The 26,845-nt window shown below is 39.6% G+C and overlaps 1 protein-coding gene across 5 annotated transcripts in view; it reads left to right on the forward strand.

Moving 5' to 3' along the window:
• The window catches only part of BCL11B (BAF chromatin remodeling complex subunit BCL11B), a 100,295-nt gene extending 75,100 nt beyond the window's left edge, over positions 1-25,195 (forward strand). For all 5 annotated transcript variants that reach the window (XM_034768745.1, XM_034768748.1, XM_034768746.1 and 2 more), the window contains one exon: positions 20,400-25,195. In XM_034768745.1, the coding sequence (XP_034624636.1) occupies positions 20,400-22,411 (2,012 nt within the window). In that variant the 3' untranslated portion in view covers positions 22,412-25,195. The remainder of the gene's footprint in view (positions 1-20,399) is intronic.
• The last annotated feature ends 1,650 nt before the right edge of the window (positions 25,196-26,845 follow it).

Below are 26,845 nucleotides of genomic sequence, written 5' to 3' on the forward strand. Positions count from 1 at the left end.
CAAGACTACTTTTATTTCTGCTTAGAGGGCTGGAGAATTAGGGGATCTTTCATGCCACAGTCCCATTATAGTTTTCAGGAAGACAAGGTAGTTTTCTGCATGAAAACTAGTTTCTTCCCTCAAATATGAGTGCCAGAGTACATTGAGAATATTTGTGCATACATTAAGAGGCCTACAAAGTGGAAGAGATTTCTTATCATTTTAGAATTAAAGACCATTAGATCTAGGTGATCTTGTCCACCTCCTGGGCAGAAGGGTTGGCTTAGGGATGGCATTTTCCAATTTCTGTAACCCAGAAATTAGTCCATTATTTCTCCCAACATTACACTGACTTTTAGTGTTTGGCTCGTACCTTGGAGTGTTCATCATCAGGATTAGTCCATGTAGTCCACAAAAAGGGTAGTGACTTAGCTGTAAATTTAGCTTCTGAGACCCAGATTTACTTACACATCAGCGGCCTGATCTAAAGCCCAGTGAAGTCAGTGGGAATATTTTCATTTACTTCAATTGGTGTTGGATCAGGCCCTTGGAGACACTGGATTGTTCTACTGCATTATTGAGAATGGATTCCTTGTGAAGAGCAGAGTCCATGGTGCACAGATCAGTATAAGTAGACATTGCGCCAGATTCATCCACCTGAAGTTACATCGGGGATAAATTTTGGCCCAGTGAACAAAAAACCTCCTCACATCCACTATGGATGGATCCAAATCACTGTAACCAAATTTACAGGTAAGAAATTACATTGCCTGCAGATATGAAATGGAATAATTCAGTAAATCTGTGAGTTATAGAACACCTGCCTTGAGAAAAATGTATGCCAGTTGATTTTATATAGTCGGTATATTTTTAAACATAATCATCAGTTTATGTGAATCAGCTTATTTGATTTAAAAATGCAAAAAATTGTCAAAATATCCAAATAGTAAATCTGTGCTTATATGTTGGAGAGAAGGGATGTCTGGCTCAAGTGAAGAATGCATTATTTTCATTTCTCTCCTGAGCTCCTATTGATTGTTACTGGTAAGCAGCATTTATATAGTACCATAAAGGCTCTCCCATTGACTTCAGTGGAGCTGTGATTTCACTGTGATTTTCAGAGTGCCCCTGAGACAAAGTAGCTCTGCTCTGCCCTTTGCTCTGGGCTTTGCCTAAAAGGCACAGTGTTGTTCAGAGACCTCATTCAGCAAAGTACTTAAGCATGTTCTTAACTTTAAGCAGGTGAATAGTTCCATTGACTCTAATGGGTTCAATGGGATTACTCTGGTGCTTAATCTTAGGCACATGCTTAAATTTGTGAATCAGGTCCATAAGTACGAAGATGGAAAATACCTAGGGAATTATGCTGCCCACCTTCTGACAGTGTAAGATTGTTGCCTACAGTGTACTCCCCCCCCCAGTTTTGTTTTAAATGACACAAGTGATAGGAATTTCATCAGTTCCCTTGAGAGGTTTATAGATCTTACTGTTAGGAAATATTTTCCTGATAATCAGCCTGTCCTGTCCTTGGCACAATTTTAGCCCATTACTTCTAGTTGAACCCCCTTGGATCACCCGAAACAGTTCCTTACCATTCTTGCTATCTACCCCATTCAGATACTTGTGGGTACTTACCACCTCACCTTCCACAGTTGTCACCTAGCCAAGCTTTGTGGTTAAAACAGGCATGTTTTTCACACTTAGGCCTGGTTCCTGCTTGCTTCCGGGTTCTTCTTGCAGCTGCCTGCCTCTTACGTCCATTCGTTTTATCTTTGTGACTCTGCTATGCTATTGCGTCTTAGATAGAAAATAACTTCTTGCTGTAGGATCATGTAGAGTTAAGCAATTGGTTCAAACTGACAATGGCAAGGCAATCCAGAGTCAAGGTTGCCACTTAATCCTCCCTTCACTCTGTTGGGTTTAGCTGTTTCAAGGGTCTTAAAAGAGTGATCTCTCTTGATCACTGCTTGATCCAGGAACAAAGGGGTTGAGTTATGGACAGTACTCCTACCTCTGAATTTACATGCTTCTGTCAGCCTTAGTTACACACTTTGGGCCAGAGTCTGCTCTCAGTTACACCATGGTAAATGTTACTGAGATCTGAATCTGATCCATGGTGTTACTTTAAACGTTATTTCAGCATTTCATTCTCTTTGGGCTTTGTTTAAAGTGAGTTTGAAAAAATAATGATTCAACATAGTGTATAATTCTGAGCATCTTGATACTGGAAAGATGTTGGTAAATGGGAGGGAATTCAGAGAACAACAGCAGAATTGATTAAAGGGCTGGTGGGCTTGATTCACTAGGAATGATAAAAAGAATGAAGTATGTATATACAAGTAGTATTACTATAAAGTGGCTGTGGGGAGGGTGGATGGGAATATGATACAAGCATTTGAGGAGCATTCTGCCAATAGCATTGTGGGAGAAGAACATTGGAGGGTGGTCCAAGGGCATAAAAGCCCCAGTTCAGGAAGCCCTTGCTATTCAGAAAGGGCACTTAAAGTCAATGGGATTAAACCACATGTTTCAAGTTCAGCATGTGCTTAAGTGCTTTCCTGAATGGGGCTCATAACCATGAGTAAAGGATAAAACGAAGAAATGAGAAATTTCGGCTCAATATTAACCATGACTTACATTAGGATTTGGACGATTCTTCCAAGTAGACGTGGTTGAAAAAAATTCTAGTTTCGACAATTTTTGAACAAACAAAAATTCTGATCAACTCCCTCTCAATGGATGGTGACGAAAGCCCCATTGCTCGGGACATTTAAAACTAGCCAGGGAAGAGCTCCAGAAGCCACACAGTATCTTTCAGGGGCAAAGGGCTGGACAAAACAATGTAAATAGGCTTTTTTTCCATTTCTAATTTCTGTGGGTCAAACTCTCAAGCCTTTTCTTACTCTGACAAAACTCCCATAGAATTCAGTAGGAGATTTGCCTGAGTAAGTTCTTGGTAAAAACGGAGGGTCTGATCCTGTCACCTGTACTTTGAATAATATAGTACTCTGATTCTGCCGCCTTTTCTTATGTTGAATAGTTCTTAACTGCACAAGCACTCTCGTTGAAGGCAACATGAATGAGCATAGCAGAATCTCACTGATTTCAATCCTGCCCTGAGTAGGGCTTGAGGATTTGGCCAATGATTCCATTATATCTCATAGTAACGTTGTCAGTGGAAATTAATGAAATACTCAGGCCTGGCCTACACACAAAGTTGCATTGGTTTAACTAAAGATGTATTCCAACTGATCTAGTGCAGCTATGGGTATGTCTACACTACCTGCCGGATCGGCGGGCAGCGATTGATCCAGCGGGGATCGATTTATCGCGTCTAGTCTAGACGCGATAAATCGACCCCTAAGCGCTCTCCCGTCGACTACTGTACTCCACCACCGCGAGAGGCGCAGGCAGAGTTGACGGGGGAGCGGCAGCAGTCGACTCACCGCGGTGAAGACACCACGGTAAGTTGATCTAAGTACGTCGACTTCAGCTATGTTAGTCACGTAGCTGAAGTTGCGTAACTTAGATCAATCCCCCATCCCCCCCCAGTGTAGACCAGGCCTTTGTGTGTGGACACTCTTAAATCGATGCAAACCTGGCTTACACTGGTTAAGTTAGCCGCTGTGACAAGCTATAGAGACAGAACCAGTTTTAAGTTGATGTGTCCACACAGGGATTTGCACTGGTTTAACTAAACACGTTTCATTAAACTAGTGCATATTTGTGTGTAGACAAATCCTCTCTTTCTCCTGACAATCATATTAGGCTGGTGAGTCCTTTAGACCCGATCTAATATAAATGGAATTTTTACCATGCAAATCTTATTACCTAACGTGCCAATGAAACTAATGGGATTTGGAGTAGAAAAAATCCTCTGGATGTGACATGGAGTTTGGAATATAAACACACAGCAAAAAAATTAAGGAACTGGAGCTGCTATTGCATAGGCTTAGTTTTGACTTAAGCGAGAGCCAGGTCCTGTGAACCCTGATTTCAATAGTAACAGAGGGATGCTCAGTACGAGGTGAGAGATACTGAGTACCACACAGGCTGCAGACATACCAATACTTGTCTCATTTGTTTCAAAATGCATTTGGGGGGAAAAGCAGGAATAAAAAATACACCAAATGCGCCACTTCAAGGACAAACATCCAGAGGAATTTATATTTTTCCAAAGGGAACCATTTTTGCTGTGGAAGTCGGCAGAAAGCATCAGGAACACAAGATACATTTGGATGTGTTTTGACAATCTCTAGATCAAAAATGGCTGAACCTATTCAGATGAAATTTTGTTAAAATAAATAAAAAAAAAAAAACCCAAAACCCCATGGCTCCAGGCTGTGAACCTGTGTGGCGTGTGTTGGGCTAAGGACACTGCAGATAGATGCGTTGTCAACCCCTGCAAAGCAAGGTTAGCAACAGAAATACTGCAGTTCTTTTAACTATATCAGTGCTACAGATGTGGATGTAACACAGCACAAGCCACAGAGGGTCCAATCTCACTGTCCTTACACAGGCAAAATTCCCATTGACTTTGCTGGGAGTTTGGCTTGTGGAAAGCTGGGTGGGGATTAGGCCTAAATCACATTTTTGAAAAACCCAATACATTAAGCTCTTTTTATGGTTCTGACTGTTATTTGGTTTCCTGTCACCCTGGAAGTCCAGGTATAATAAATAATACCATTTTTTAAATTAAATTAAATGAAACAATAAAAGACACTTCAGAAAAGTGGAGGAAAGAGGAGGAGGTCAGAGAGAAACAACTGAAATTCGATGTTCATTTTTGTGGAGTTGATGGTTATTATTCCCAAAGAAAATAACGTCCTTTTTTTATTTGCTTTTAACATTCTGCCCTTGGCATCTGTTCCATCCATTGTGGACTAACCTAGATCGTGTTCTGACAATGGGCTAAAGCAAGCACTTATTGAAGAGCATTCTCTACTTAATTACTTTTCTTTCTTCTGGAAGCTATTTTTTTATAATCACATGTTAATTGTGTATTAGCAGGCCTTTCTGATTAGTTGAAAACATAATGAAACCTTTGTAAACAACAGAGAGAATGAGAGAGAGAGGGGGATAGAGAAAGAGAAGAGAGAGAGGTGTGCAGTGGAGGCAGTGCTGCTGGAGGGGGAGTTTTTAAAGCCAGAAATAATATTAGGTGTCTAGATGCCATACAGTTTTGTACCTGGAAATTTGTCCTTTGAGTGACATCTTTCCTTGCTCAAATTAATCAGTTTACCTTACAAGAGATTAAATGCATGGTGATGCAAATTGCTGCCAATCTCCAACAGCAAGGCAGCAAATACAGCAAGTTGGAAAGTTGTATAGGACTGCAGCTGTTCCCTAACAAGTCAGTGCTATTCCTAAAGTGCATTCAGAATCCCTGCTTGTTTTTTTGTTCTTTTGTTTTTCCTTCTTCCAACCTTAAGTGGAAATATAGTGGTTGAGTTTCTTACTGATCTTTCAGTGATGTAGATTTCTTCCTCTTTTACATTTTATGCCCATTTGCTTTCAACAGCTTGGTTCTACTTCCCTGGTGCCCTCAAATCTCCCTCAGGTCAATGGAAATGTTGGTTGCGCAAGGAATGCAGGATTGGACATCAGATCTGTAGCAGGCTAGGAGATATCAGGGACCACTGTATGGTCTGTGCTGTCAGAAGAAGATCAGTCTTAGTGCCTGATCCTGGTAGTTGCTGAGCATACCCAACTTTTATTGACTTTGGTGAATCAGCAGAATCAGGCCTTTTCACTGAGTTGTTGTCTCTTTCTCTCTCTCTCTCTCATTCTCTCTCTCTCTCTCTCTAATTGTTTTCCAGAAAAACTGCATCTTAAACATAATTCACATTGGTTGTTTTTAAAGAGACCATCCTCCATTTGCAGTGCTCAGTTTTGAAGGGGCAGAAATTCCTCCCCCCTCCCTTTCTGGTGTTGCTTTAAAGCACCATGCTTACCGGGATTTTGCAGCTCTCCGCGTGTTATTAGAGAACGTGTGGCTGGGACAGTTAAAATGGGAGTGCTACTGTGTGCAAGAGCAATATTCACTGTAAGCTATCCAAGGAAATCCTGCCAAGGCAGTATATGAACAGCAGCCAAACAAAACACAGGCACCTTTCCAGTGAAAACCAGCACACTTCTGCAAATAGAGGAAAAATTGACTTTCTGATTTGGAGTGTTTCTACAACTAAGAAGAATTACTACAGTGATTGTTCTAAAAATATTTTTAGGCAGCACATTCTCAGAGGGTTTGGGATACTTAGCATTCTTTAATTGTGATTCTCTTAGGTGATCAATCTGGATTGTATAGAAATAAAATATGACGTTTGTAGGGTTTGGAGGTTTTTTTAAGCCTGAATGGGCATTTTTTTCTGCAGTGTTGTAACAGCATAAAACAGCAGTTTTAAGGAGCAGAAATTGTATTTTTTATCTTTGCACTTCAGGAAATATATTTGTCTATTAATCTTTTGCAGCTACGCTCACATAGATCACATCTAAACTGCCTGATCTAGAGCAGCCCCCAAAATCCCTGCCTCTGTGGCTGAACCTTTTTGTAGTTTGTAGTATTTTATAGCATTTTCCCCTTAATATTTATACTTCTCATGTTTCTCCTCATTCTGCTTCTCTGTTCATTCAGCCTGGGCTTTTCCTTTAGAGGACTTAGAATCTTATCGGATCAACTTTACTATAAGATGCGACCGTAGGCATTCTGGCATTCAAATAATTTCCATAATGATGGAAATTGACTGGGATTCCACAAGTTTGTTTATTGCCAAGAATAAATAATGTATGTGCTCTTTTTTTTAACTGTTTTGCTAGCCTCAGCTACAGTTCCTGCAAAGAAGTCTTAATAATGGCACTTAAAAGTGGAGTCAATTTATCTAAACTGGGCAAAAGAACTAAGAGAGACCTGGAGAGCACTTTTTCTCCCTTCAACCCCTTCCCCTCCCCCCCCATTATAGTGTAGTAAAAAAAAGACAGCAAAATTTGTCAGGGACTGATATTCAGCTAGTGCATTTCCTGTTTTTCAATGTGTGCATTTACTGAAGAAACAAAAAGTACTTAACAGAGATGATCCAAATTAACCCTTAGTGTAATGTCAACTGACGTCTTTGGGCTTTTTGCTGGGATGAACTAGGTCCTGTATTCTTAACTAACTGCCATGCAGCAGGCCAGATTTATCCCTGCATTGAAAACGATGGCCTGAGAATAGCAAATCCCAGTAAGCAAAAAGCCTAATCCAAAGCCTGTTGAATCAAAGGAAAGACTCTAATTGGCTTTAGTGGACAGTGGATCAGGCACTTAAAAATAAACAATTTTTTTGGCCCTTTGAAATTAACTAATTGAATTTAGGGTAGTATTTTTATTCTTAACAAACATTAATTTATCCAAGTTTCCCTGGCAAAGCTCACAAAATAAACTTTCTACCACTAGACAGCTCGATCCTGAAATCCTTACTTGGGCAAAACTTCCTCTGGAGTGAATGGACAGGGTATAGACTGCAGGATCAGACCCCACATGTTTGAAAGGTAATAGAAAAGGCTAAGGAGGCCCTTCTAGTTCCTTGTGCTTTTCATCATCCCCCCTTTGGGAGTATTGCAACCGTGTTCACAGTGAGAAAAATGAAGATTAAAAAGTCATCGTTCCAACCATGAATATAAGGATTGCTACCCACTGTGTTCAAATTAGAACATTTAATTTGTGTGACATATGCCATATCTAGTCACAGCAATAGCGTTCTGCATCTTTAAACCTTGACTCATAACAGTGGAACCAGGTGAGGTCTGGCCCCAGGTGCTGGCTTGTGCATGCATTGCTGAACAATTTTCAAGGCATGTAGATTGGATGGTTGTAGAAGAGAAGAAAAAAACAGAGCTTTCCCCCCCTAAATGTTTGGGTGGGTTTATCACAAGAGTGGGAAGCAGACAGATAGCACATCAATGTAATTCAGTTCTGACCTGGATCCCCTTTCTGACCTTCCTGAACTGGGCCTCCTTTTTGTACAGAGCCCCAGTTCTTCCAACCCTGGGGGATGGTTTGGTGCTATAGACAGTTGAGACCATGGATCTCATTTGACTTGTGTCCCTTCCATATTGAAAACCCGAGTTAAGTATCATTCATGGAGAAGGCCCCAGTAGACTTGCTGAGGTAAAGAGTAAGGACTGAGGAATGGGAATTTGTGGGCACAATTCCCAGTATCACTTTCCACTTCTACACAACTAGTCCATATATTGTTATGAAAAAATCACCAAATAGTGAAGGGTGTGCACTAATCCTTTCCAATATAAAACCAAAGATTTCATTTAACTATTTCACCTTCAAAACCCATGGGCAAGCATATTTGTGCCCCCTACTGTTTTTTTTTCCATCATTTTTCCACCACATTTTTTCTGCCCCCGTGACTTTACGCCCTTGGTGGCTACCCCACTCGCCCCACCCGGGTTACGGCTCTGTCCTGGCGCACTCCTATTTAAGTCAATAGGGTTGCATGAGGGTAAATTAGAAGAGAATTTGGCCTGTGATCTGAGCTGAAGGTGTGTGGTTTCTAATTCCAGTCAGAACAGTTTGATATAGTAAAAATTACCAATACACGAGGAGGGTTTTATTCAGAGACATCTGTAGGTTGGCAGCTGTGCCAGTCATGTCAATTCTTTTAAATAACTGAAGCTATGAACTCGAGAATGTTAGCGTTTTTGTTGGTGACAGCATTGTGAATATTGGTGCACTATGACAGATTTATTTTTTTCCCAAGTGGATTTGGGGGGTGTAACACACGCACGTGTGGAGGGTTAGAGGGAGGGCTAGTCTCTCTTTTTTTTTTTTTTTTTTTTTTAAAACACCTCCTTAGCATTTTGCATATATCAGCATCCTAACAGAGTGGCTTGCTAATCACACTAGAAGATCCACTTTAAATTCAGGAATACTGCAACTTTGAAACTGTAACATTTTGACTGGCGAGAATGACCAGTCTTCTTTTCTATTTTGCAGTGAGCTAGTTGAAGGAAGCTGGCATTGTCACACAGTGAAAGCTCTGCAGAAGTGCCGCAGGTTTTTCATATGGAAATGTGAAATAATGGGGTGATTAAATAGAGCTGTATATTAAAGTACATCTGACATTAGAATTAGCATAATGTGCTCTAGCCCTAGGCTGAGTACTTTATTTGCCATCTGCGTCGGACCAAAATCCCCTGGGGAAGCGCTAAAATATTCTGAATAAACTCAGCCCGAGTTCTTATTGAGAGTAAAATACCATTTGTGGCACGTCGTATTGATTCGTCTTAATTGCGGTGCAGAAAAGAACATTCAGTTGCTGATGACTTTTGTACTCTGTGACAAGTCGGCTGGAGTTATTCTAACACTGCAGTTGGTTAACCTGAACAGACTGTCATGCTCGGAGAAGGAGAAAACCTTATTTTCAGCAGCATAAACCGCAATATCATCTCTCTGCTTTACTCCTTCTTATCTTGATGCATCATCCCTTTTTATTTTTAAGAGTACAGCCATCAACTAAAAAAAAATGGGACTTAGTTCAATTAGTCCAAGGAAATTCAAATTCTTACCCCCCCACACATCCTCTTTAAAAAAAAATATATCCAGAAACATCTGACCAGCTTTCATCTAAGCGAGTGAAAATCAGTGGAACTTGTCCTTGAGGATACATCTCCGGAACCATTAGTTCAAGAGATTTATTATGTATATTTTGTAAAAGCCAAGGTTTCTCCTGTGCTTAAGCCCACGGTCTTAGTCTGTTGTAGTGGTTTGATTTTTGTTAACTCTCCACTCAAATAGGTTGCTGAATACCTTTGAAAAAGTGCTTATAGCATGCACAAAAGATAAATATTTCATCTGAAGGAAAATACTTTGATGCTTCATGCAATTCTGTAACATTCATAAGGTCCAGTTTTTACCCTATAATTGCCTATCATTATACACAATTTACATATTCAAACATTCTCTACAAACCTTAGTCTAGCATGTTTTTATTACAAATTCAGATCAAGGGAATAACCTTTAACTTCAGAGACAAATGAGACAAATTTACAAGTGCATGTCTGCTGTTTTCTTGTGTTTTATAAATCCCTGTAGACCTGAACACTTTTGCTATAACGCCACTCAGAACAATATACATATATTACTACTTGTTTGTAGTGCTTCAGTAATGAGTCCCCTTTGTATTAGATAACCTATATAATTCAGCATCTAGGCTCTCCATAACGTCAATTATCTCCTCATAGCTAAATGTACATTCCATTAAAACAAGATTTACAGCCCTTATAATACTTCTTAGGATTGAACATGGAAATTTTGTGGATTTAAAGAAGCAGAGATGGGAGTTAGCATTTGTTAAAGAAGTAATGAATTAAAACAAAAGTGCTATTTCATTTACTAGCTATGAATAGATACCTAATACCCTAAAGAGATAGTTGCAATAAAACAGACACAAGCACTGAAAGAAAAAAAAATGTAAAATTTGTTTTCACCCTTTGGCTTATTTTATTGTCTCCTAATTTACTCTTTATTTTTCCATTAAATGACATGGACAATTTCCTTTATGTCTCCCTTCAAGTTCCTGTTCAGGTTTCTGGCCTCACAATTGCTGCCTGAAAGATCAGAAAATGGCACCTCAGAAAAGTCTGCTGGGCAAAAAAAAAAAAAGCGCTTGCCAGTTTTCCAACAAAGCTACTGTATAGGAAACAGATTTAAAGGGAAGCTGCTGGCATATTTCATATGTTGTAAAAAAGACTGACATTATTTCAAATGTATTTGAATGCCTTATGCAAAGAAAAGCCCTAAAAATGTCCTTGAGAAGTACAGTGGTTTTTCATGAATGCTATAAATGGGATCCTATATATAAACCGCCATACCATAGATACGTCCAATAGCCTTTTCATCTCACTAATGGGTACATTTTTCCACCCAATATTAAGGTACTGATGATTTTCACTATTTTATAGGCCACGTTTCTAATGCATCCATCCATCCATCCATCCACTCTCTGCTAACTGGTGTATAAGGTTCATAGAACCTACCTAAAAGAAGCAAATCTATTTAGATGCTGTGTATATGGAGTCAGTTGAAACTGTTGTATCACAAAGGGCTAATTTAAAAGTTAGCTCATTCACTATTGATCTCTCACTATTGATTTTCCTGTCCTCTCCTTACCTTTCGCACCTCTCCCTTTCTCTCTTTTATAAATTGCTTTGTATTTTAGAGTTTAACACCAATTAGAAGAATGTGTCCAGAGATGACTAACTTGTTCTCCTCTTCTATTTTATGCAGTGATTTCCATTCAGGGAACATAGTATTATGAGGTGCAATTTTTGCTATGCATGTTTTCTTTTTTCCCACTACATCGGAGGGGGAAGGTGTTTCTTTCTTTTAAAAGTGCTGAGCATCCACCTTCTGTGAACCTCAGGCCCCTCCAAGGTGTGCACCCAGAAACTGAGGCTTCCAAAATCACAGGTCACTTTTGAAATTGGAGATCTGGATGTACAACACTGCTATAATGTGCTGTGATAAAAATTAAGCTGCAATGTACAGCTAATGGCTTAGTGTACTGGCCCCTGGGTGTGCAAGCTTGAAGTTTGATTAGGGCACAACTGAAAATGAGTTGTTGGACATGCAGCCCTGTCTATATCTACCAAGAAACATCTTGCACCAACCCATATTACACATGGCTCTAGACTGAGCTGTTAGCCACTGATTTTTTTATGAGTGTTAAATTTCATCAAACATATTCAACAGTTTTTGGGGGAAAAAGTTAAATGAACAAAATCAACAACACTGTTCGTTTGTTCACTCTGGGCCAGATTCTCATCCGTGTCATGTCGGTGTAACTTAGCCTCTGTGATGGAGGCAAATGGAATTACTTTGGATTTATATCCCTGTAATCGAAAGCGGATACTGGCTCCATGTACGCTAGTGTACAGTAAGCTTTACATCACTAGTTCTCCCTAGGATTCGTGCACTCTGTTCCTATTGACTTCAGCAGGAGATGCACATGGGTATCTGAGCATAACTTGGCCCAAAGTGACAGCTATGGTGTGTGATTGGCAGTTGGTCTTTTTGTTTTTCCCTGTGTTGGGTAAAAGAGTGTATTTGGCAAGAAGATAATGTTTATTATTGATTGCAATACTGATGCTTTGGTGTCTCGTTGAACATTTGCTCAGTGTGGGCCTGACCCAATGCCTTTTGAAATCAGTGGAGAACTCCAGTTGACTTCAATGAGCATAAAGAGCTGTCCCTATTTGTGGACCAGCTCGTAACCCTGCTGAAGACAATATTTTGCCACTGGCTTCAGTGTGGCAAGGATTTGGCGATACATAAAAATATTAGTATATTGGAGCAATAAGTCATGAAATCAGTTAGTGCTATTGTAAATTTTCCACCTGGGAGAAACAAATTCTCTTCTGAGTATTTTCTTATTAATTAAAGGCCATGTTGGAGAAGGGGAAGCCTTGACAGAGTTGGAGAAATACTCAGAAAGTATGAAAGCTTATCTGAAGCCTTTCCAATCACAGCAGAGCAATTATTATTATTAGTCATGTTTATTAGGGCAGTGCCTAAGGACCAACCAATAATGGGGCCCTGTTTGTGCTAGGCGCTGTACACAGAGTAGTAAACTAGGCAAGACAGATGCTGGATGAGAAAAAGGAGTATAATATGCACAAGCAGAATGAACAATGTCATAGCAGCAAATGTCATGTTAGTTCCATTTTTTTTTTAGAAGGAGGGATTTAAGTAGGATGGCAGAAACTAATGGAAAGAAAAAGACAAGTGAAGGAAGAGGGGATATAGAAGGGAAGGGAGGTGAGGACAGGACAAGGATATTAAAGGTTGGAGGGTAAGTGTGGAGTGAAGTTGAAGTAAAGAGACTGAGATGGATGGGGATGGAGAGCAAACTGCCCTTGCCCTCTTTCTACACACATTCCCATTATTTCCCCTCCCACCTTCCAAATTAATCTGATCCTTCTCCATCCCCAATTCTTCCCTTCACCTGACCACATTCCAAAATTCCCCCTCCCCAGATTCCAGCAGGATCCTTGGACACTCATTCCTGCTCTCTTTCGCCTTTACCTTCAATTCCTTCTCTCTGACCTTCCAGCAGGCACCTGTTTAAATCCCTACGTGCAGTGGATTTATCAAAACCAGCCAGTGTAATCTCTTCAAGCCCCCATCCCCCCAGGTGTTGAGGCTACCCTGTGACAGTGACATCCCAGAATCCATGTCCTCCTCCTCTTAATCCAAGGTCTCCCATGATTGAAGACAGCTACTGGCTCAGGAGAATGCTAAATCTGATGTGCTCTAAGGTGGATTTTAGCAAAGCAGGTAGGTTAGTCGGCAGTCAGGAGAGGGAATGAATATTTATCTGAGTTGGGAACTGAGTGGTTCAGGAAAGTAATAATCAGGTCTGGAGACATTCTACCGAAGTCAAAAGAGGCCAACATTTTTTGCCATCTGATGGCTGATTTGTGGTCTGTGTGAAATGCATTGGTAGTCTTAATCCTGTTTTCAATAGACAAGTGTCATTTTCACAGGACACATCAGTGCTCAATAGTCATTGCAAGATTTGAATGGACATGAAGACTATTGTCTAGTAATACCCAATGAGCCATCACTTCAGAACAAGGCTGACATTGGCTGGCTTATATAGGGAAGTATGCACTCTACTAGTCGTCTTTGAATGGACCGAAGATTTAGGGGTTGTGTCACTTTGTCAGCTTTCACTGGCATCAAACTGAGCTATTATTAAAGAAATGTAAAAGTCAATGGTTCAGTCTTCGTTTGGGGTTCAGGTTAAAGCACTGGGTTGGCGATGCTTTGGAATTGGAGATCTAGGTCCAAGTCTTGGCTTACCCACATACCACATCTCGGACATTAAAAAAAACCTCCCTCAGTTGTCCTTCTGTAAAACAGAGATTAAAATACTTCCCTACCTCACAGGGATATTGTGGGAAGAAATTAATTAATGTTTGTGAGGTGCTAACATATTATGGCGATAAGGTCAAAGAAGTAAGTAGATAAATATTCTAGCTTGCTTTGGAGAGCTCAATTAACGGCACAGTTTGTGAAACCATTTCTGGGAGAAAAGACACTAGGGGCAAAATTGTGCTCTTGGATCCATATCACAGATCTCTTCGGAATGCTCCATAGAGCTGGCATGTGGGCGATGCAAGAGAGATTCCCACTGTGGATTCCTGGGAAGGATTTGGTCCCAGCCTGGATGTGCTTTCAAATGTTATTTACCCATAGATCTTGTTCACCATGAAACACTAAATCTTTTTAATGTCCTTCTCTTTAATGTCAGCTGGTCTTATGAGGAGACTTGTTAAACCAGTGCTTTCAATTATGGCGTTTTAATTTAATAATAATTCAATTAAAGGTGTGTTTTTATTGAGAATCTACGCTACCTTTATAGGTATTATTAGAGTAACCAGCATAATAAGAAGGAGTAATTATTTAAATGCTCATTAAAAAATCAAGTGGAAGAGGGCAAGAGTAACACTGGTGGAATGATAGTAGGAACGGGATACATGTCTGTTCCTGAGTGTTACAGTTAATGGGGTCCTTTCTTTAAAGCTTGCAAGTTTCTACTTTTCCTGAACTTCTAAAGCTGCAGTAAAGCAGCATTAAAATTCCTTACGTCATAACTTTGTAAAGCATACCAGAAACATTACCTAGAATGTATTGCTAGAGGTAAAGAATGACAGTAGTTATATGGACCCAACTTTGTGTATGCCACAGTCCTAGTGAGGGTCATGCGTGTCTGATTAAAGGGGGGAGTTTATTCTCTTGTTACAGCTAATGGAATTATTCAGTCCTGCTGAGAAGAGGGTTCGTAAGGCAGAGAATGTTTCTGTAACCCAAACAGAAAACAATGAATTCTCTCAAGTTTTGGTCACACTATGATTATTGTTTAATATGGCACCGAATATCTTACAGCGTTTAGGGGGAAATTCACTCTGCTGCTGAAGGCTCAAGGTTGAGCCTACAAAGGGAGGGTGTGAACTGATTGCAAGGGGAGGGCTCTGCATCACAAAACAGAGTTGTGCATTGGTCACAAATAGGCCTGCAGAGCGCCGGTCGGGGGTCCATAATTATGCATATGCATTGGAGCAGCTGACCCACAAAATCTAGTATCAGGGGGTAGCCGTGTTAGTCTGTATCTACAAAAACAACAAGGAGTCTGGTGGCATCTTAAAGACTAACAGATTTATTTGGGCATAAGCTTTCAGGTTTTTACTCACGAAAGCTTATGCCCAAATAAATCTGTTAGTCTTTAAGGTGCCACCAGACTCCTTGTTGTTTCCACAAAATCTAGTTGCTCTAGCATTGAGCTGGGCTTTAAGCAGAAGTTCGGTTGGGTGGAATTTACTCCACCGACCTGTCTGCTAGGTGCCCAACATAAAACCAGAATTTTATGGGTGGGCAAGGGGAGAGGAAGCTGAATTTAGCTTTGTTTTGTACCATTTATTAAAAAGAAAAAAAAGTCTTGTTATTGTTTTGACATTTTGAATCAAACTTAATCAATCACATAGCAAGGGAGGGAAAAAAATGTTAATATTTCTGGCAAAGACCACCTTTAGCTATTATATGCAGAAAAGACAGAAGTGTTCAATAAATTCACGGTCTATAATTACCTACTCAGGGGAGGGGATATCTGATACTAGAGAGCTCTTTAATCTAACAGACAAAGGCATAACAAGATCCAGTGGCTGGAAATTGAACTCAGCAAAGTTCAAACTGGAAATAAGATACAGTTTTTTAATAGAGGGGATAATCAACATTTGGAACAGACTACCAAGGGAATTGGTAGATTCTGCATCACTTGGAGTCTTTAAATCAAAATTGGCTGTCCTTCTAAAAGATATGATCTAGTTCAACCATAAATTGTTGGACTAGCACTGAACTCCATGGCCTTATGCATGAGGTCAGACTGGATGATCATAGCAGTCCCTTTTGGCCTTAAAATCTATATATCTGTGAATCTGTAAACATATGTCCCCGGTCATTTTACGTTCTGTAGGTGCCCATCCTATGCTCTGGGTTCTCTTCCCACTATATAAATTACAGTATGAGGACTGGTCATCTCATCATAAATAAATACCCACCAATTAATAACAATAATAAAATAAACTCAAACCCTCCTTTGCTCCCCCAAAAGCCATTGAAATCAGAAATTTTGTCTGCTTAAAGATGATAGTATCATGCCCACATTCTTGAAATGTGTTCATTCAGGCCCCATTCAATAAAGCAACTGGCATATGCTTAACTTTAAGCACATGAGTAATCCCATGCCTGTTCAACAAAGCAGTTAAACATATGCTTAAATGTCATTGACTTCAGTGGGATTACTCATGTGGCTTAAAACTAAGCATGTGCTTAAGAGATAAAGAGAGCATGGCATAGCCACTGTAGCTAGTTGTTATAAAGTGGTTATTTAACTTCAGTGAAGTGGGCAAGAGACTGTGCCATATATCAAAAGTAGCCTTATAACAAAGAATTTTACAGTGTAGGTGCACTGCATTATTAAATATAAGAATCATTTTTGAGAAATACATGACTGTTCTTGGGCATGTTTAAAATATTTAGCAAGTTTTAGACTATAAAAATGTTCGGAGTGGATCTTCAAAGACTTTTTGACATTGTTCTGTACTTAAAAGTGAGCATCTACACTGCTCAGGGCAACTTCTAGGCAAGATAACCATGAAGTGATAATATGGAAATGAACATTTTATTTTATTTTTTTAAAAAGAGGCATCTAGGGAGAGCCTTTGAGGGTTGTGAAAGTATTAAAAAAAAAAAGAAAGAAAAAGCTGTCAGAGCCCTGCTAGCCAGGTAGCCTGCAGTCAGTTTTGCCATTGTGTAGGGGTCTCCTGAACAGAAGAGTTTAGGGGCATAAAAGCTAAATAAAACAAAAAGAAAGAATACTGTTTCTGTTATGACTGGTATCTCATAAATCTTGTCTCAGCAATAAACACTAATTTGCTCTGTTTGAAAGAAAACTAAAAAGGAGTCGGGGAGAAGGAACTTTCCTCACTTGAATTTCACAGAGGTGAAGTTTTGGAGAACAAAACAAAACATCTGAGCTTCATATAACATGTAGTAGCAAGCTCCTAGCCAGCTGCCATTTTGAGGCTAATTTTTTTAATCAGCCATTTCAGTTTTAGATTAGCCTTGATCCTGAGCCTGCCCAGGAATTCCTTTTCTTACATATGTGCCTTTTCTGAAGTAAACTTTTTTTTTTTAACCTACAGCTGATTTTTTTTGGGGGGGGGGGGTTGTTTGGATTTTGTCAGTTCTTGTACTAGATGAGCAAGCTTTTAAGAACACATACACACACACACACACGCTTGTGCACACGTGCACAAAATTAAAAATAGAATAAAATATAATGCACAGTGTGACTTTTAAAAATGAAAGAATTGAACAACTGTGGGTATTAAATTGATTAATTAGAGTGGATAAAATGGAGGTGAAGGGTGCAGAGCACTCTTTATTTGGATGATACATGACCTTGTAAGACACTGCACTTCATTTGCTATTAGATCGCACTTGAGAAAGGGCTTTATTAAAACCATTCTAGGGTGAGCTGAGGTAAAACATATTGTTAAAAAAAGCTTTTGACAGAATATGTTATATACTTCAATGTGCTTCAGTGATTTCTGTCACTTTTTATACTACACATGTTGCTGTTCAAGAAAAGTTAAAAGTCTAGACATTTTCATCATATTTCTATAAGAAACAGAAATTTAAATAGTTGAAGTAATAATGGGAGCATTTAGTGTTGCTTCGACTTCAGAGTTGACATAAAACCCTATAACTGCCTCATCGCTAAGTAGATTTTAAAGGATACTGTATCTGCTCCATTTGGTGTGTGCATGCAGCTCTTATTAATGTCAATAGGAGTTATGTATGCATGTTAAAAGGAGAATATAGCCCCCGCACTTTTATTTACAATAGCTATTGTTACAGATTAATCACAAAAGTTTAGCATATTACTCCTAATTATCTCCCCTCCGATCGCAAAATAAGAACCTGTGGGAAAAGATCATGTCAATCAAACAAAAGTGCATTCCACGTCAGGTTTGTTTTTTGTAGAAGGCCTGATTCTACCACCTTGACTCACATGAATAGGCTATTAAAATCAGTAGCAGTGCTTGTGGTGTAAGGAACTACTCCCCCCAAAATATTCTACTGAATATATAATTAAAAATAGGCCTATTCATGTGAGTCAAGGTGGTAGAATCAGATATAATTTTCTCTATTCTCCCTTTTTGTAGGGACTCAGATGCTGTGATGATAAGGCCAGATAGCTAGATGGGTAGATAGATATCCCCCATCTTCCCTCTGTCTAAGGTTTCCTGTCAGCAGCCATTTCTGGAAGCTTAGAACACTGGAATACAGTCAGTGGCAGTTATTCTTCTCATGGTGTGTTTTGGCTTAAGTTTTCTTGGTTCCCATAGGCATGTCTAAACTGCAGTTAAACACCTGCAGCTGGCCCGTGTCTGTTAACTAAGGCTCGCTGAGTTTGGGCTGTGGGGCTATAAAATTGCAGTGTAGATGTTCAGGCTCGGACTGGCACCCAGGCTCTGGGACCACATGATATGGGAGGGTCCCAGAGCCTGGGTGCCAACCTTAGCCCAAATGTCTACACTACAATTTTATAGCCCCATAGCCAGAGTCAGCTGACACAGGCCATCCACGAGTGCTTTATTGCAGTGTAGACATACCTTGTGAGTCACTTAGCTTTAAAAAGGCAGTTTTGATCGTACAGTTGATTCACCTATAAACACTTCTGTTTTCAAGCATAATGGTTGAGCAACAGGCTTCTGCATAACCTAATACCTACAACTGGAAGTGGGTTGTAAAATTTAGATCCAGAGCCAAACTCTTGCAGTTGTTGCGAGCTGGGATTTGGTTCAGTCCATTATGCATAGGGAAGGACAGGAAGCTCAGTCCCGGTTCTGAACTTCAAAAAGTTTATTGCATTTGGGGTCAGGGCTCTGGTTTAGGTCCATCATTGCTCAGAATATATTAAGTCACAGAAAGAAATCCAAGAATTCAATTTTAGTTTTTCCATAAAAGGTAGCTATTTTCAAAAAGACACATTTAAAAAAATGTCCTGAAGCGTGATTTTCAAGCTGACGTGTGTTTATGCATTTATAGGTGTTAGATTGCTGCGGGAGCACTAAAGGGGAAAAGACCACTTTTTTGAAGATAGTAAAAAGTTTATATTGTGTCCAGGGTTGGAATATTTTAGCTAGTAAAATTATGACTGTAGTGCAGACTTGTCCACACCTGTCTTTTATGTAAACTGAATCAGGGTTAAAGGAATGTTTCCCACCTTATACAGTTGTTCAAAGGAGGCTAGAAAGGCAAATAGAAAGCCATGTTTTTGGCTCTGATTACTATTTCTGCGATGGAGGGCAGGCTCAGGCTCAGAAATTCTTGGGATCCAGTTCAAGCACTGCCCGACATTTGTTACTGTTAATTGCAACTGTGCTGTCAGCTTTGATTACTGGATATTTCACTTGAGTGGCTTCTTGGTGTATTGGCAAAGAGAATGTCAAAGTGGTTTATACAGGGATATGTTTTCCAGGCTCCTGTTGACTTTAATGGGACTTGTGCAGATAAATACCCACATACTGCTTTAAAAATTTAGGGGACAGCATGATTGAAGCATGTATAAATTAAATACAGCAAAGATCTGGGGTGTCTGCTGAGTAAAGTGTATAAAAATATAAAATTAAAGACTGAACGTGATACCACAGCCTATTTAGGTACCATAAAACAGATCTACCTCCTACATCACATTTTCTTTTGACTTTATACATAGCATTAAATCCCTTTAAACAATTATTTGTACATGGAATAAATGTGTGAAGCGAGTTTGATCCCTAAATGCCAAAAATAAAATATATAGAAAAAATATATGGAGATATACCTATCTCATAGAACTGGAAGGGCCCCTGAAAGGTCATTGAGTCCAGCTCCCTGCCTTCACTAACAGGACCAAGAACTGATTTTTGCCCCAGATTCCTAAGCGGCCCCCTCAAGGATTGAGCTCACAACCCTGGGTTTAGTAGTCTAATGCTCAAACCACTGAGCTATCCCTTCCCCCCAAAAGTCCTTATGAAGGTTTTATATGATATAGTAGGTTTTATATGGTATAGTATATAAAGATATACACATAATGCAAGTATGTGTCATGTATGTCATACATATTCAGTGAATAAACATGTTGGATGAGTAAATACGCTGTGCAACATTTTATATCCATCAATAAATTGCAATTAAATCCCCCTTTCAGAAATTCCAAGAACTAAATCTGTTAACAAAATAAAGTACATGCCAATGGTATTTAAATATTCTCCACTGTATTATTTTTTGAGTGTTTTCTCTCTCTTTTTATTTTTTAGGTAAAGATGAGCCTTCAAGCTATATTTGCACAACATGCAAGCAGCCTTTTAATAGCGCTTGGTTCTTGCTTCAGCATGCCCAGAACACACATGGATTCCGCATCTACCTGGAAACCAGCCCTTCAAACAGTTCCCTTACTCCACGCATCACCATCCCTCCTCCTCTGGGACCAGAGACTGTTGCACAGTCCCCGCTGATGAATTTCCTTGGAGACAACAACCCTTTTAGTCTTTTGCGGATGACGGGCCCCATCCTACGTGATCACCCTGGGTTTGGTGAGGGTCGGCTCCCCAACACACCTCCACTGTTCAGCCCACCGCCTCGTCATCATCTGGATCCACATCGCCTTAGTGCCGAAGAAATGGGGTTAGTTGCCCAGCATCCCAGTGCCTTTGACAGAGTTATGCGTTTAAACCCCATGGCAATTGAGTCCCCAGCGATGGATTTCTCCAGAAGGCTTCGAGAACTGGCAGGAAACAATTCTACCCCTCCTCCAGTCTCACCGAATCGCACCAACCCTATGCATCGCTTGTTGAATCCTTTCCAGCCTAGCCCTAAATCACCCTTTTTGAGCACCCCGCCATTGCCACCAATGCCCCCAAGCAGCACTACGCCGCCGCAGCCTCAGGCGAAGAGTAAGTCCTGTGAATTCTGTGGGAAAACATTCAAGTTCCAGAGTAATCTTATCGTGCACCGACGCAGTCATACAGGAGAAAAGCCCTACAAATGTCAACTCTGTGATCATGCTTGCTCCCAGGCCAGCAAGCTAAAACGTCATATGAAAACACATATGCACAAAGCTGGCTCCATGACAGGCAGGTCAGATGATGGACTCTCCACCACAAGTTCTCCTGAGCCAGGCACAAGTGAGCTCACTGGAGAGGGACTAAAATCCAGTGAGACGGATTTCAGGAATGAGAGTGATCCCTCTCTGGGCCATGACAATGAAGAAGAGGAAGAAGAAGAGGAGGAGGAAGAGGAGCTTGAAAATGAGAGCAGGCCAGAGTCAAGCTTCAGCATGGACTCAGAGCTAAGTCGTAACCGAGAGAACGGTTCCAAATCGCTACCAGATGAAAAATCCCTTGTCCTTGGAAAAGTTATAGAGAATGTAAGTCTCGGTGCCATCCAGCAATACAATGACATGCTAGCTGAAAAACAGAAGAGGAGTAGCTTCATGAAAAGGTCTTCTGATCAGCGAGACCTGTGTCCTCGAGACCTCTGTCAGAGAGACACAGGCGACGAAGACTCAGTGGCAGGAGAACTTGACCGCACTGAGGAAGGGACGGTCAATGGAAGAAACTTTGGCCCAGGAGAACCCTTCCCAGGCTTGTTCCCTCGCAAGCCAACACCTATCACGAGCCCCAGTTTAAACAACTCTTCTAAAAGAATAAAAATAGAGAAAGATTTGGACTTACCACCAGCAACAATAATACCTTCTGAAAATGTTTACTCCCAGTGGCTGGTAGGGTATGCAGCATCAAGGCACTTCATGAAGGATCCGTTTCTAGGATTCACAGACTCCCGACAATCCCCCTTTGCAACTTCTTCTGAGCATTCTTCAGAGAACGGAAGCCTGCGTTTCTCCACTCCACCAGGTGACATGTTGGATGGGGGTCTCTCAGGGCGCAGTGGAACAGCGAGCGGAGGCAGCACTCCCCACATCAGTGGACCTGGTCCCGGTCGACCCAGTTCAAAGGAAGGGCGGAGGAGCGATACATGCGAGTACTGTGGCAAGGTCTTTAAGAACTGCAGCAACTTAACGGTGCACCGCCGGAGCCACACTGGAGAGCGGCCTTACAAATGCGAGCTCTGCAACTATGCATGTGCCCAGAGCAGTAAGCTGACACGTCATATGAAAACGCATGGCCAGATAGGGAAGGAGGTCTACCGCTGCGACATTTGTCAGATGCCCTTCAGTGTTTACAGCACCCTGGAGAAACACATGAAAAAGTGGCATGGAGAACATTTGCTGACAAATGACGTCAAAATTGAGCAGGCAGAAAGAAGCTAAGACCCCCACTGGGTTAAATCTGGGGTCTAGGTAACATTTAATTTGTACAGTTTAACTATTGCCAACTGAGAAAAGCTGACCTAACTTGCCTCCGTAAACATAACTTAGCATAACTATAGTAGGTGCCAGACCTTGGCACTTAAATATAACCTGTGTCTACAAAGTTCTATTAAACCTGAGGGTTGATTAAGGCAGTAAAATTGTGGAGCCTTTTAACTGTGCAATAATTTCTGTATTTATTGGGTTTTTGTAATTTTTTGGCATGTGCAGGTACTTTTTTTTTATTCTTTCTGTTTAAATTTCTTTTAAAATTTTGTTGGGTATCCCTTTTTAATTTTACCCAGTAGTAGCCTGAGATTACTTGCATTGTAGGGGGAGAGGCATATCTTTTTAAATTATAATTTTGGGGCCGCTGCTTTGTTGAAATTTAAGCTAAGCATGTGTAATTTCTTGTGAAGAAGCCAACATTTTAACGGAATTCTTTCTTTTCTTCTTCTTCTTCTTCCTTTTTTGTAAAATAACCTTGGAGATTAGGGAAAATAAAATTGTACAGCGGATAACAATCTTTAAAATTAGCACTTTCTTTTGGAATTGGATCTGATATGTAGCACTGACAATGTCGCTAAAGATAGAGGCCTTTTCTGTGTAGACTTCAACATTAAAGTTATGTCAACTAAAAAGACATGGGTGCAGGTATTTTCTGAAGGCAGCTACATTGAACAAAGCAATAACATTCTTAATTGTGGATTATTATCAGATAGTTTCTTAGCATTATTAATGATATGTACTGAGATGCCGCCATTTTGTCACTTGTTCCAGGTTCAGTAATTAAAATAACCGAAAGAATCCTCACAGTTGTAATAAAAGCTCTTTTAAGGTATTGTAGCATCCTTCTCCACCCTTGGATGAATAAAATGCCATTCTTTTAGTTTAACACACACACACACACACACACACAAATCTAAAGGCGTTTGGGATATATGTACAAACCCCTAACTTAGCTCAGTAGTATACTGCAACTAGAATCGCTGTAATTAAGGCAGTTGTAACTAGGGCTGATTGGTAGTTTCTCAATCCGCTAGAATATAATTTATAAGGTATTTGGATGGCGAGTAGAAAATATCAGGATTATCTCATATAATGCACAACGATGTTATTGTGAGGAAGGGGAAAAATTAATCATTATATGTGTAATGGGCTGATTCTACTCCCACTGAAGTCAATGAGAGTTTTCCTATTGACTTAATTGGGAGCAGGAGCAGGCCCTATATGAGCAAAGCATTGTAGGAAAAAAATGCAGCTGCTCTGTTTTCCAATTGTTTTATTTTTTAGCATATTAGGACTAATAATAACGAAGAGTGGACAATTAAGGTTAGACATTTTGATTATGTTGACCCGCACTTTAAAACTTTCGTTTGTGTTTAAGAGAAAATGGCTTCTGAACAAGAAATTACAGCATATTCGTCTCCTTGGCCCAAAGGTGGGTTAAACTGTAAGGGAACAGCTGAGATTAAGTGTCAGTGTTGCTAAGCATGGCATTCACAATACTGGCACTATAAAGAAAAATAAAATAAAAATAATTTATTGGACAGTTTTTCTACTGCCATTCAATTTGACGTGAGTGCCTTGAAAACTGATCTTCCTATCTGAGTCTCTTGAGACAAATGCAAAACGTTTTTGTGAAATGAAAAGACTTTTAAAAAAGTAAAACAAGAAAAGTACATTCTTTAAGGGGAAAAAAAAGAGCCACATTTACTTTAAAAAAATTACTGGTTGAAGATAGTGGACATGAAAATGCCATAAGACCCAATCAAATGAAGATGCATACCCAGCACAACTTCGGACATCCATTAGCTGAATTATTCTCAGCCTTTTTTTTTTCAGGACAACGCTGCTTAGGAAATGGAATGGAAATGATTTACTGCTGAATTAAAACTCATATGACACAAATTACAAGTTATCATTGAATGAGAAAAAAACAATTCAGGAACAATGGCTAATTTTTTTTAAAAGTTAAATTTAGTGCACTCTGTCTTAAAATACGTTTACAGTATTGAATACATACAAGGGTAAAAAAAATTGTGTGTATGTGTGTTTGAGCAATCTTTTTTTTTTTTTTTTCAAAGTTTGCTTAATAGGTTATTAAAAAAATGCCGTGATGGCCATGTGTATATTGTTTTCTTTTGGTGACGGGGTTTTAGTATATATTATATATATTAAAATTTCTTGATTACTGTCAAAGTGGACCAGTATTTGTAATAATGGAGAATGCTTGGGCATTTTACAAAACCAGAAAGAAAAAACAAAAAAACAAAAAAACCAGAAAAAAAAAAACCTTTTTCTTTTTTCCTTGAAAATGTTGCAGTAAAATTTAAATGGTGGGTCTATAAATTTGTTCTTGTCACTGTAACTGTAAAGTCTTGAGTTTTAGTAAATTTTTTTCTGCCTTGGGTGTTGAATTTTTATTTCAAAAAATGTATAGAAACTTGTATTTGGGGATTAAAAGGTGATTGCTACACCATGTAGAAAAAGTATGTAGAAAAAAGTGCTTAATATTGTTATTGCTTTGCAGAAAAAAATCACGTTTCTGACCTATACCTATTTTTCTCTTCCCCCTCCCCTCCCTTCTGGAATGGATATTGATATTGGTTGATTCATATGATGTAGGCACTCGCTGTATTTTTACTGAAGCTTGTAATTTTTTAACTGTACGCTTGTCCTTTTAAAGGGATTTAATGTACCTTTTTGTTAGTGAATTTGGAAATAAAAATAAAAACAAACAAACAGGCTGCCAATAATATATTTTTTTAATTTGGCAGGATAAAATATTGCAAAAAAAAAAAAATTTGTATGTTAAGTCCTTATTGTACAGGAAAAAAAAGGGGGGGGGGGGGGGGGGGGTTGTTAGACGACCTTTAAGTAAAAGAAACAAAACAAAATAATTAAGTGCTTTTTTTCATTTTATTTTATTTTATTTTGTTCACAAATGATTTTAGTTGTATATTTTTTTTTTGTCAGAAATGGCCTACAAAAAAAAGTGCTGTTCCCACAGGGCTCTAATATCGTCAAAGTTGCCTGGACCCCTTGCATCAAGGTTTTACCAGGTATGGGTGAACCAGGCTGGATGGTTATTGCCTATTCATGTTAAGGGAAATTCAGTTTTTGTAAAGATGTTTGAAGTAACATTCCACAGATTCCTCTTCTAGAGAGAGAGAGAGGAGATTTTTTCCCCTTGCAAATGATTAGCTGTTTAGAGCATCTTCTCTACCGCCACTGCCTCCCACTCACTCCCCTAACTCCTGCCCTCCAGAATAAAGTAAATTTACTCTTTAAAAGCGAGAGCTGTTGCATCTGCTTTGACATAGGTAAAGTGCCCTGCTCTTGGTACAATTGTAATTTGGATTGAAGTAAAATTGGTCCAGGCACAGCCCTTGTTTTCCCTGTCAGAACAGGACCTATTCCATGTACAGGTCTTGCCAGTCCATGTTATTATCTGCTTTGCTGCTGTACTCCTAATTGTACATTCCATAAATTTCTGAATGTTTGAGGGACTGGGATGAAATTCTGTGCCTTTTGATTTCTCTTTTCTATTCTCTCTCTCCCTTTTTTTGGTCGGGATGGGGACAAGTAGCAGAAGTGGCAATGACATTCTATTGAATATTTTAAGGTGGGAGAGAAGGAGGAAATTGCATTGTTTCAGAAAAAGGTGGTAAAAAACCACCATTCTAAATTCTTCCTTCTCTTTCATCTGTGCAATGCAGTTGAAGCCATTGGGATGGCATGGTTGTAACTGAGAGCAGAATTTGACCCAGCTATCTTGCAGATGCTGCCTTCTTGCTTGACTACATCCTATCCTAAGATTTACCTTTTGGGTGAAGTTTTGATTTCAGTTACGCTGGTGTAAATCACGATTAATTCATAAGATTCACTCCTGATTTATACCAGTGTAACTGAGATCGGAATCTGGCCCCTTAAAGGCATATACTACTTTATAGTGAAAACGCTAATCTTTGTTACACTGGTGTAAATCTGGAGTAACCTCATGGAATTCAGTGGAGTACCCCCTGAATATACACCAGTCTAATGAAGATCAGCATTGAATCCTAGGTTTCCAGTCTAAGACCAGTTCCTTGAAAGAAAAAAAAAATCAACTTTCATTTTAAAGCAAATTGCTCGGGAGCACCACTAGTCCTATTGTTTCTTACTAAGGTAGTTAAACCAGCAGTTGTCTAATCGTGTGACTTAAATCATTCATAAACCAACGGTAAGTCACCCAAAAAGCACAAGGAATGTGTTTCTACAGACTGTAGTAACAATGGAGACCCTCTTCTTCCTGTTTAGGAGAATCATACTTTACTAGGCCATAAGCACAATATTACATAGACATACAGTAGCTATTATGCTGCCATATTTATATTCACAATTCAGTTTAAC

This window comes from Trachemys scripta, chromosome 4 (assembly GCF_013100865.1).
Source record: "Trachemys scripta elegans isolate TJP31775 chromosome 4, CAS_Tse_1.0, whole genome shotgun sequence".
In the NCBI taxonomy this organism is placed as follows: domain Eukaryota; kingdom Metazoa; phylum Chordata; order Testudines; family Emydidae; genus Trachemys; species Trachemys scripta.